The sequence below is a fragment of the Copadichromis virginalis genome, linkage group LG3, assembly GCF_057382275.1.
Source record: "Copadichromis virginalis isolate Kocher_CV1m ecotype Utaka linkage group LG3, C_Virginalis_male_GT1.1, whole genome shotgun sequence".
In the NCBI taxonomy this organism is placed as follows: domain Eukaryota; kingdom Metazoa; phylum Chordata; class Actinopteri; order Cichliformes; family Cichlidae; genus Copadichromis; species Copadichromis virginalis.
The window spans coordinates 13,719,796-13,732,348 of record NC_140620.1 but is presented as its reverse complement, the minus strand read 5'-3'; the positions used below and the strand labels follow the sequence as shown (position 1 = coordinate 13,732,348).

Sequence of the window (12,553 nt, the reverse complement as noted above, 5' to 3'; positions counted from 1 at the left end):
CAGAATCCGCCGGAAACGCACCCTGCGCTGTAGTGTGTCTTCATCAAAACACAGCTGAGAAAACAAACAAACATGTTTTACTGGATGAAGAGCGGCAGCAGCGGCGGCCCCGAGCCGGTCGACAGCGTCGGTAACATGTCTAAGAGCGACATACTGAGAGGAATCGTCACCGAGAAAATGAGCACAGCCGCCCGCGAGATCTTAGCGGTGGTGGAGAGGACTGTAGCCGACTACGAGGAGGAGGCTGCGGGCTTCAGGCGAGAGATCGGCCGTCAGAGGAGACTGCTGGAGCTTCTGCAGCCTAACGTCTCTCTGGAGAGAAGAGGTGAGTGGACAAATAAAGCTGCTCGCAGCCACAAAAAGCTGATTTGTAAATTTAGAATTTGCCGAACTTCGTTTAAAAATCGCTGATTTTACGTTTACAAGCTGTTAAACATACAGATGTGTAATTACAATAAAATGTGAATGCAGGGAAAATAATATTAGCGTTATTTGCAATTCGGCATAAATCTCTCTCAGTTTAAATGTAGAGAAGAGCTGATGATTCTTTTTTTTTTGTTTTTGTTTTTTTTCCCTGAACTAGACCTTGAGGTGTATGAAGCCTCTACTTGAGGTAGAACCTTCAGCCTGGAGTGGTTATTCCATACATTTTTTAGTGCCATGACCTCAGACTTTGAGGGACTAATTAGAATTTCTGCTGCTTCAGGCTGTTCCAGTGAGATGGAGGTCGCCAACAGAAAACATCTGAGACCACCCAACTAAACTCTTCTTGAGCGTGCAATCTGATTTACTGCTTTTTATTATCCACGCTCTCATGGCTGTTGTACAGACTCTTAAAAGCATGTAGCAACAGGCCATATAACCCGTAACCACGCCCTTCTTCTCACAAGATATGCCACTGGGCGTAATGTAGTTATCCTTGAGAGCATAAGAATCTGGTCTAATTCTTATCCCAGATTGTCATTCTTTGTTTTGTTTTGTCTTTTTGGAATCTAGAGTTAATGTTTTCTTATTGGTTTACATAATAAAAACAATGATCAACAGGAAGGAGGGTCTTCGGAGCTGCAGTCAAACACCACAGTCACACAAAGCTGATATATTGATCAAATGTTCTTTTTGACCAAAAAACACAAAGTCCTACAGCCTGATGTGGAGAGGCATGAGGTGGAAGTCGTGCCTGAGGACAGAGAGGAGCAACAGCCCAAGCAACAGACAGGTACGTCTGAACAGTCTTACCATTAATTGTTTTTCTTTTTTTTTGGGGGGGGGGGGGGTAGTTCAAGGCTTTTATAAAGAATATTGCAAAATGACACAGGCACCCCATAACATGGGTAACCCCATATATAGGTATATATCCAGAATACAACCAGTTGGCAACCAGATGAGTTCCGCTTATTGGCACAGACTGATTAAGATTAATTGCAACATGTTGGCAGTCTGTCCATGTTTGTAAATTGGCCTCGAGTTATTTGCAAACATCACCAATTTGTCACCAGCAGTCGGTCAAAAGTCAGCCTGACTGTTTAGAAACAATTTGCCTCCTACTGTGTGTTAATAAGGAGGTTCAAAGTTTTTATTTTTTATCACCATGGCCTCATCTGGTCAGAATGCAAAGAAAACTGCTATCAATTAGTTGCCGTATATGTCGGTTTACTTTAGTGTAATCAGTAGTAACTTAAAGGAAGACACGCATGGACTGCTAAACTCTGAAAGAGAAAACAAGTCATTTAAGTTAATGACTTTAAGTCATTAACTTAAATAAAGATTTAAACTGAGAACTACAAATCAAACTCACCTAAGCTGCCGCTTGTGTGGGAGTGAAAAGAGGGCATGAAAGTGAGTGCAGTGCTTATATACTGTGCGCCAGGCGAGTTCAATTAATCAAATTATTACTAAAGCAAACTGACTAAACCACATGTATTGTGTCTTTGTCGTTCATATGATTCAAATTAAAAACCATAACAAAAAGTGAATTCTGATGTATCCAGGTGTGAAGGACACTGAGAGCCTGGCCCTGCTTTGGTACGACGACATTGATGACGATGAAGAGGAGCAGGAGTTGGTGCAACCAACAAGTTCCCGACAAAAACGAGAAGATCTAAAGGACCCAGATTATAAAATGCCGTCAAGGTTAGAAAAAACACCACTTTAAGGAACAACAAACTGTAGAGGTTTGTGATATGGCCAACAATATGTGGATGGTCCCCAAGTTTATTTGCATTTGCTTTATAGTCTTTTATGACACTGACTTAGTTCCTGCATTTTCGCCAGAGTTCCGACTATCAGGAAGAAGCCCGGCAGACCTCGCATCAGTGACATAAAGAACCATATAGATCTCAGAGTCCGCATCCTGGAGGACTCTCACACCAATGTGCTCTCTAAGACGGGTATGAAATGAAATGTTAGTCATTAAGGTTTTGTATTTGTCTGTTATGTGGTACAGTGTTAGCCGTGCTATTAATACCATTTTTTCTTTGTTCCTAATTCAAAGCATTTTCCAATGCTTACAAAAATATTTAATTACATTATTTATCATCAGAAATAGTCAAAGACTGGCCAACTAATCACTTGAACTAATGAATACTAGGGCAAGGTTTGGTTTTACTGACTGCCTAAGGACTATTGATCTTAAGATGAATTTCTTCTGTTCCAGTATTCAAGAAGTTCCCAGCACACGACCTGAAGTGCCCTCTTGGTCTACAGGAAGCTGACTTCCTGGACCTGTTGAAGTCCACCTTTCCTCAGCTGGCAGATGATGAACCTTTTGACTTGTTCACAACTGACAGAAGCCGGAGGCTCCAGCCCCTGAAAGTGAAGATTGTGACTCCAGAGGAGATCCACATGTTTACTGGAAACTCTGCCCTCTACATCCGCCTGAAGGTAGACGCTGTACCTGTTTGTGCTGCTTTTGCCTCTGACATTGGTAGGATTTTGATAATTTTGCTTCTTTATACCACAATAACAGATTTAAAATGTAACAATCATGATGTGATTTAAATGTACACTTTAAGATTTTACAAAAATGTTAAAGAAATTTTAGCTATTTTACTCTCAGTTAACATAAGTGCTGATAATAATTTGGAAATGAACTCTTACAGACTAGTGAGGAGGGGGAGAAAGAGTTTCCCGCTTCACCAACAAACGATGACTGTCCATCCAGCGATGCTGACATAACAAAAAACAATGAAGCTGAACTCCAGTCAAGGTAAAAATAAAAACGGGTATAAGGATTTGTGTGCTCTTGATTGACCAACGATGTCAAAAACAAGACTCTAGAATGTTGATGTAAATCTAGACGCTGGATTGTGATAATTCAATGAAAAACATGAAATTTAAAAAATTACTGAGGGAACAAATTCTGATCTAACGAATACCAAACCCAAAATTCTGTGGTTCAAGTTCTCTAATGGATAAGTTTGTTGTTTTTAGTTATTGCAAGTAGACGAAACCTATGGCTTTTATTTACAGACGCTCAGTACTTAAAAACTTAACTTTAACCGTTTTGTTCCACAGCAGCTCTGATCAGCATACAGACAGTCCCAGTGTGGACTTGCTGGCCAGCAGCACAACATCACAAAAGCAAGACCTGCCAACAGATGAAGAGGCCTGTGAGAGGGAAGTGGACAGCAAAGATGAACACAAAGCCTTGGCTGTAGACAAATGCTTTAAACCTGTTTCTGAGCTCCAGGTGACAAAAAAGATGAAGAAACAAGTGCGCAAAAGTGACATGAAGGAGATAGAGAAGAGTAAAATAGCCTGTAAAGTGTGTGGAGTGTGGTACTTGAACCTGGGCAGCTTGATCAAACACACCTGGAGTCACCTGGAGGAGCCACAGGGTGGTTGTGGAGTTTGTGGAGAGCAGTTTGAATCTGTGGATGAGTTAAAGAGACATATCAGAATTCACCAGAAAACTCACGACTGCTCATATTGTGGGAAATCTTTCTTCTCCATCGTTGGTCTTAACAGCCACATTTCTCTGCACACAGGAGACAGGCCATTCAAATGTAAGATTTGCAGCAAAACCTTTGCTTACATGTCTGGTCTGAATGTTCACCATTGGGTCCATGTGGAAGAGAAACCACACAAATGTGACATTTGCCCAAAATCCTTTGGTTTGAAGGCACAGCTCCAAGCTCACAGCAAGACACACACCAGCAAAGACAGATACGTCTGCAATATCTGTGGAAAGTCTGTCTGTGACCTTCGATCTTTGACCCGCCACAAGTTCACTCACTCTGGAGAGCGGCCGTATGGCTGCCAAATCTGCGGGAAGCGTTTCAAACTTTCCGGCATCCTGAAGTCCCACGAGAAGATCCACATGGCCAGGGAGCGACCTTTTCTCTGCCATGTCTGCTGCAAATCCTTCCTGTCAAACTGCAGCCTGATGACTCACATGAAGACGCACAGCAGCGAGAGGCCGCACGTCTGCGGCGTGTGCAGCAAAGGCTTCGTGTCCAACGGCGAACTCAAGGGTCACATGCGAGTGCACACTGGTGAGGCACCGTACGGCTGTTCTGAGTGCGGCCGTTTCTTCAAACGCAAGACTTACCTGACCAACCACATCAGGAGCCACTTGGGCATCAAACGGTTTGTGTGCGCGATCTGTGGGAAGGCGTGCTCTCGCCAGGAACACCTGAGGGTCCACATGAGGACCCACAACGGAGAGAGACCGTACCAGTGCACCATCTGCGAAAAAGCCTTCACCCAGAGCCACTGTCTGAAAACGCACATGAAGAGCCACCAGGTGGAGGAAAACTCTGTCCCCAGTCCATCCACAACCTAAACGACACTGAAAACAACAACTTTTTTTTTTTATCATAATATACTTACAGATACAGTTTGTTTTTTTGTTTTTTAATCTGTGAACTTTATATTTCATTTTTTTAAACTGGAAAAAGTGTTGTGGATTTTTTTTTCTTCTTTTTATAACTTTTTGTGCTAAAACACGTGGTTCTTAGATCATCATGTCACTTACAGCAAACATGTAGTCTGGTGATCAACAGTTCTACTAAATTGTTATTTGTTTGGGCATCAAGACCTAAGTTACTGAAGGACTCTGCAGTTGTTTTAAAGGAAAACGCACCTTTGAGTGTTGAAATGCCAGTGTACTCGGAGGCGGGGTTTTGAAAGTAGCCAATCCGAGAGCGTTGTTCATCTCTCTTAATTGCATCTCCAGCAGATGCAGTCCAGCGTTCCCACATCATACATGTAGCTATCTCGAGTGTTTTTCATTTTGTTCTTAAAGTCCTGCATCCCCAGATTTATATATTCAGGGTTTAAACTATAAAATCATTTTGTTTTACCACATCCAAAATTCAAGGTTTTTCAAAATTCACGGGTGCTCTTGGACCATAACCCCCCATCAATTTCAGGGCTCAAATGTACACTTTAGATCAGCATATAATTGTAAAAGTGGGCAGTCAGAATAACAAAAACCAGTAAAAAGCTTTAAAAAAAGCCAAACATCTGCTGCCACCCAGAACTCCTCTGTATTCATACAGCGTCTTTCATCATAGCAGCCCTAACAGCATTACCTGCTGCGGTGCTTGTATCTACTAGGGCAGGAAGTGGAGGTGCTTTCCACCACAACGAGTCTCAAAATCATTTATGTTTGTGAGCTACAGTTTGACTGTAGCTGTTCCTTACCACTAAACTATAGGGAGTGCAGAATTATTAGGCAAGTTGTATTTTTGAGGAATAATTTTATTATTGAACAACAACCATGTTCTCAATGAACCCAAAAAACTCATTAATATCAAAGCTGAATGTTTTTGGAAGTAGTTTTTAGTTTGTTGTTAGTTTTAGCTATTTTAGGGGGATATCTGTGGGTGCAGGTGACTATTACTGTGCAGAATTATTAGGCAACTTAACAAAAACAAATATATACCCATTTCAATTATTTATTTTTACCAGTGAAACCAATATAACATCTCCACATTCACAAATATACATTTCTGACATTCAAAAACAAAACAAAAACAAATCAGCGACCAATATAGCCACCTTTCTTTGCAAGGACACTCAAAAGCCTGCCATCCATGGATTCTGTCAGTGTTTTGATCTGTTCACCATCAACATTGCGTGCAGCAGCAACCACAGCCTCCCAGACACTGTTCAGAGAGGTGTACTGTTTTCCCTCCTTGTAAATCTCACATTTGATGATGGACCACAGGTTCTCAATGGGGTTCAGATCAGGTGAACAAGGAGGCCATGTCATTAGTTTTTCTTCTTTTATACCCTTTCTTGCCAGCCACGCTGTGGAGTACTTGGACGCGTGTGATGGAGCATTGTCCTGCATGAAAATCATGTTTTTCTTGAAGGATGCAGACTTCTTCCTGTACCACTGCTTGAAGAAGGTGTCTTCCAGAAACTGGCAGTAGGACTGGGACTTGAGCTTGACTCCATCCTCAACCCGAAAAGGCCCCACAAGCTCATCTTTGATGATACCAGCCCAAACCAGTACTCCACCTCCACCTTGCTGGCGTCTGAGTCGGACTGGAGCTCTCTGCCCTTTACCAATCCAGCCACGGGCCCATCCATCTGGCCCATCAAGACTCACTCTCATTTCATCAGTCCATAAAACCTTAGAAAAACCAGTCTTGAGATATTTCTTGGCCCAGTCTTGACGTTTCAGCTTGTGTGTCTTGTTCGGTGGTGGTCGTCTTTCAGCCTTTCTTACCTTGGCCATGTCTCTGAGTATTGCACACCTTGTGCTTTTGGGCAATCCAGTGATGTTGCAGCTCTGAAATATGGCCAAACTGGTGGCATGTGGCATCTTGGCAGCTGCACGCTTGACTTTTCTCAGTTCATGTGCAGTTATTTTGCGCCTTGGTTTTTCCACACGCTTCTTGCGACCCTGTTGACTATTTTGAATGAAACGCTTGATTGTTCGATGATCACGCTTCAGAAGCTTTGCAATTTTGAGACTGCTGCATCCCTCTGCAAGATATCTCACTATTTTTGACTTTTCTGAGCCTGTCAAGTCCTTCTTTTGACCCATTTTGCCAAAGGAAAGGACGTTGCCTAATAATTATGCACACCTGATATAGGGTGTTGATGTCATTAGACCACACCCCTTCTCATTACAGAGATGCACATCACCTAATATGCTTAATTGGTAGTAGGCTTTGGAGCCTATACAGCTTGGAGTAAGACAACATGCATGAAGAGGATGATGTGGACAAAATACTCATTTGCCTAATACACTCAACAAAAATATAAACGCAACACTTTTGTTTTTGCTCCCATTCCCCATGGGATGGACGTAGAGACCTAAAATTCATCCCAGATACACAATATAACCATCCCTCCCAAACAGTGGTCACAAATCAGTCCAAATGTGTGGTAGTGGGCACATCTGCCATATTGAGATAATCCATCCCACCTCACAGGTGTGCCACATCAGGATGCTGATCTGACATCATGAGTAGTGCACAGGTGTACCTCAGACTGCCCACAACAAAAGGCCACCCTGGAATGTGCAGTTTTGTCTCACAGCAAAATGCCACAGATGCCACAAGCAATGAGGGAGCGTGCAATTGGCATGCTGACAGCAGGAATGTCAACCAGATCTGTCGCCCGTGCATTGAATGTTCATTTCTCAACCATAAGCCGTCTCCACAGGCGTTTCAGAGAATATGGCAGCACATCCAACCGGCCTCACAACCGCAGACCTCGTGTAACCACACCAGCCCAGGACCTCCACATCCAGCAGGTTCACCTCCAAGATCGTCTGAGACCAGCCACCCAGACAGCTGCTGGAACAATTGGTTCACACAACCAAACAATTTCTGCACAAACTGTCAGAAACCGTCTCAGGGACGCTCAACTGCATGCCCGTCGTCCTCATCGGGGTCTTGACCTGACTCCAGCTCGTCGCCGTAACAGACTTGTGTGGGCAAATGCTCACATTCGATGGCGTCTGGCACGTTGGAGAGGTGTGCGCTTCACGGATGAATCATGGTTCACATTGTTCAGGGCAGATGGCAGCCGAGAATGTCCCAGTTCTTGCATGGCCAGCATACTCACCGGACATGTCACCCATTGAGCATGTTCGGGATGTGCTTGACCGGCGTATACGACAGCGTGTACCAGTTCCCACGAATATCCAACAACCTCGCACAGCTATTGAAGTGGAGTGGACCAACATTCCACAGGCCACAATTGACAATCTGATAGACTCTGATAGATAGAGTGGGCACCAGGCAGGGATGCCCACTCTCCCCTTCACTTTTTGCAATTTTTATCGAACCTCTAGCAGCAGCATTTAGACAGGCTACAACAATTAAGGGCATAAAATGTAAGAACATAGAACATAAAATCAGTCTCTATGCGGATGATGTGTTGCTTTTTCTGCAAAACACACAAACCAACCTCTCTGAGGTAATTACTCTAATAAACTGGTTTTCAAGAGTTTCAGATTATTCAATTAACTGGCCAAAATCTACAGTTCTCCCCATTAACTGCTCCTTCCATAATTCTTCCTCTGCCCCACAGCAATCAGGAAATATTAAATATTTAGGTATTAATGTTTCTCCTAAGCTTTCAGACTTAACTAAATTAAATCACATCCCACTTCTAAAGAAAGTAGAAGGCGATCTGACTAGATGGAAATCTTTACCCATATCACTCATGGGAAGGGTCGCCACTATAAAAATGATGATCTTGCCAAAAATAAATTACTTATTTTTGATGATCCCTAACAAACCATCACAAGATTGGTTCAGATCTCTAGATTCATATATTTCCAAATTCCCGCGTATCAGCTTAAAAACGCTACAAAGAACCAAGGATAGAGGAGGATTAGATCTGCCTAATTTTCACCAATACTTCTTAGCCAACAGGCTTCAGTTCATCTCAGAATGGTCAAAACATACCTTCCTAGATGAGCCCTGGCTAGATGTTGAACAGGCACTATGCAAGGATCTAGAGATTTCAGACCTACCATTTATTAGCTCAAACATCAAAAGACATGAATGTTTTAAAAGTATCAACATCAGCTCCTCTCTGACAGCATGGTGGGAGTTTCTAAAAATAACGGAGTCTTCACTAATCCCATGCAAACGTACTCCTATCTGGAATAACCCTGACATATTACAAAACAATAATATGATTAACTTCCCAGAATGGAGTTGTAAAGGAATTAAATACTTAGAACATATATTAGAGGGAACAGAATTTATTCCATTTGACAGACTAGTTGCACAATATGGGATCAACAAGAAAATTTTTTTAGAATATCAACAAATTAAATCCATTATAAAAAAGAAATTTAACCTCAGTCAAGTTGAATTACAAACACCACCAAGTGCGGCACAATTCACTGATTGTCATTGTCTTTAAAAAACAAACTCTTATAAGGCACACATGAACTGAGAAAAACCCCACAAACACCAAGAGGACGTTTCAAGAAGGCCACAGAGAGAAGAGTACAGAAGTGGAGCAGTTCAGTGATGTAGGTGGAGGCGTCACACCATCAGGCCATGAAAATATGAACCATGATTTGAACCTGAAACAGTGCAGAAGCTCTAACAGTGGAGAGATGTTTGGAGTTAAAGCTTTGGTCAGACCAGAGATCAGAGCATCAGTTCATCACACTGTCCTCACTGCTGTAATATTAATGCCACACTGTTGTTCTTTCATGTGCTGATGTGATGTACTCATGTTTACATGTTAGTGTTACTGACCATTAAGTTCTGTAGGAACCACACATTCACACACAGCATACACGGATAAATAAAAAACACCCGTTGATGTCTTTGGACTGTGGGAGGAAGTCAGAGACCCAGAATCCACTTCAGGAGATACATGTATGACCTTTGTTCCTCATGCGCTCCATGTGTTACTTTACTAATTCACAGTCTGTTTCTGTGGGCAACAGGATGACTGTGACCTCCGACACTGCTGTCTCATTACAAATCCACACAAACATGATGTGTATATTTATACATTATGAGTGGCAATTTTCCCTAAAATCACAATGTTTCTAACTTGAGCCAAACTGGTGGATCTGAAAATCCATCTAAACAAATGAGTCAAACTTCACCCAAAAGAGCATCAGTGTACAAAAGTTTGCATCATCTATACAACAGTATAAATGTGAAAATATGTTTCATATTTTTGAGTCTCATGGGTCTGTTTATGAAAAGTAATCAGGTCTCAACCCAGCAAAGTTGTTCAGGATGTTTTGCTGGTGTCAAAGGTCAAAGCAGTTTAAATCTGACCTGAACAGTGTGTCATGTTAAAGAAAAGTTGAAGAGGTTGTCAAACTTCTCAGTGCAGGATCAGAGAGAGACGTTAACAGTTTGTACAATCTGTTAAATTGGGTAAGATTGGTTTACAAACTAAAAACAATGTCAGCCAAAGAGATGATTTTTATACAAAGTGTTTTCCAGTGGACTGTACTTAAAGAAGAAAAAGTCACATGAAGCTAATAAACAATCACACCAACATAAAATAGTTAATTTGTCTAACCTGAAGCTCCAACACTCACTGACTCTGAGATCAGAAATTCATGTGTGTTTGTAACACAGTTTGACTTTGTGTCAGTAAATCTCATGAACAAGATGAATAAACTGTAGTTCAGAGTCACTGACAGCACAGACACACACTGTTGGTCCGAGTCTGAACATGATGATCATCAGAGTCGACTGCTGGATGTTCAGGAGAGTTTCTGTCTGTCCTCAGATCGTCCGACTCACAGTTCATCTCTGTGTCCTCCTGGCTGACCTGCAGGTGAGAAACAGCTGTGAGGTGTCCTCTTCTAGTTCAGGAGATTAGATGAAAAAATCATTCATAACATTTATAAAGTGAGAAAATGTTAATGTTGATTTTTCTGCTTTTTATTTAAAAACATGATCTGACCAAAACTGCAGTCTGGAATCTTGCTTTCACCATAAAAAAATCATAATTTTTTTTCAAATACACAGGTCTAACAGCTGCTTCGGGGTCAGAGGTCATGTTGGGTTGATCCAGCTGTTCTTTATAATTTGACCTGTTTGGCTGCAGACTGTGAGAGCTCATTAAAACATGTCTGAGACTTTTGGAAGGTCAAATCCTCGAGTCTCTGAAAACGTGTTTGTTTATTATGAGGCTGAAACATCTGAACCTGTGATTCAGTGACAACAGCTCTGTCACACCAAACACTGTGTACACAGTTTACTACTTTTATATACGAAGCACTTCAAACAGTGCAATATATCAATACCATGCAATATATAATACTATATACCAAACATCATACTTACAGTTTGATATAATTGTTCAAAACAACCAAACATCTAAAAAAAACTGACTTTTTAGGTTTCTACACTGAATAAATATCCAAAAACATTTTGACTGGTTAAAATCACGTTTGCAGAAGATTTGGTGGTTTCCTGGTGTAGAGTTACTAGAGTTAGAATAGAGTTAATATTCCTTCTTTAATAATCCTTTGTTGTGCTCACTGCTTGTTTTATTCCTGTGTTTGATGATCAGAGTCTCTGTAAGTCATGAGTGTCAATGAACGATCAAATGAGAAACTCCAGGAAGTGCTGAGTGGACTGTGCCATGGGGGAAATATGATGTTGTTTATGTTTAATATTTATGCTGTTTAGCTTACATTTGAGTTATTCTGGATTTGATTAATTGACCTGTTAACATACACCAGGTCACCAGTGCATTACTTAAAGCTTTAGCAACATGCTAATTAAACATATGTTCAAGAAATAAAAAATATTAACTTCATCTGATCCAACATTCAGATTATTTTAAATGTGCGAGTCTGTAATCTCAGTGACTAACAGAGAACCTGAGTGTAAATGTGACCAGATGAAGTGTGAGGTTGTGAGAAAGTCTCTGACTGCATTCATAGATGTGTCCTTTCAGCTGCTCGCTCTGATCCAACCTTTGGTCTCTAAGAAGAGGCTTCAGGGAGATGTTTGCTACGTTGGACTGTAGGACCATCAGAAATGTGTGCAGTAACAAAACAGGCAGCACTGAAAGCAGCTCTAAGTGTTTGTGTTGTTCAATGATTTGTGCACAACAACAACAATGGGACCTCTCTCATCCATCAGTCACCATGTGGACATTTTTCTGACACACTTTGAAGCTGATGGACGTTTTGTGTCTGCACTAAGTACGTTTTCACCAGCTATGGCACCGGCAGGATTCACTTTCACAGACTCACAACCACCAGCTCCACCCCTCCCCTCCCCCTCCAGATGTAGGCTTTAACATTGAGTTTCCCCACACATGTTTACAGACGAGTTAGAGAGCAAGAGAAGAAGAGACATAAATGTCTTTGTTTCTGCTCTAACCAAACAATGCTGCTCTACAACTCTAGACTACCAGCCACAAAGACAACAGCTGGAGAAACATCTGTCTACCTCTGACATCCACCAGCTCATCCATACAACAAACACACATCAACAACCAGGAAGCAGCTTCACCTCTGATCACACACACACTCAACTCTACTCACTCACCTGTAACAATCAGGTTGAGGCTGCTGATGGACTTCCATGAGCGAGTTTCTTCCATGAAGAAACGACACTCGTATGCTCCAGCGTCATGA

General features: G+C 41.7%; 1 protein-coding gene across 2 annotated transcripts; it reads left to right on the top strand.

Annotated features, from left to right (window-relative positions):
* The first annotated feature begins 5 nt into the window (after positions 1 to 5).
* Positions 6 to 11,724, top strand: LOC146712925 (uncharacterized). 2 transcript variants are annotated; one of them, XM_085445140.1, is made up of 7 exons: positions 6 to 325; positions 1,136 to 1,216; positions 1,989 to 2,130; positions 2,272 to 2,387; positions 2,654 to 2,880; positions 3,099 to 3,205; positions 3,517 to 11,724. In XM_085445140.1, the coding sequence occupies exons 1-7, from the start codon at positions 73 to 75 to the stop codon at positions 4,781 to 4,783; spliced, it is 2,193 nt and encodes a 730-aa protein (XP_085301266.1). In that variant the 5' UTR covers positions 6 to 72; the 3' UTR covers positions 4,784 to 11,724. The 2 variants fall into 2 exon arrangements, with proteins under 2 accessions (XP_085301266.1, XP_085301256.1); XM_085445130.1 differs by having other exon boundaries at positions 3,514 to 11,724.
* Positions 11,725 to 12,553: the final 829 nt, after the last annotated feature.

Excerpts from the sequence above, each read along its gene's own strand:
- LOC146712925 (XM_085445130.1), top strand. The coding sequence starts at position 73 with ATGTTTTACTGGATGAAGAGCGGCAGCAGCGGCGGCCCCGAGCCGGTC. Across the intron at positions 326-1,135 it reads CGTCTCTCTGGAGAGAAGAG|TCCTACAGCCTGATGTGGAG; the intron begins GTGAGTGGACAA and ends AAAAACACAAAG. Across the intron at positions 2,131-2,271 it reads GATTATAAAATGCCGTCAAG|AGTTCCGACTATCAGGAAGA; the intron begins GTTAGAAAAAAC and ends CATTTTCGCCAG.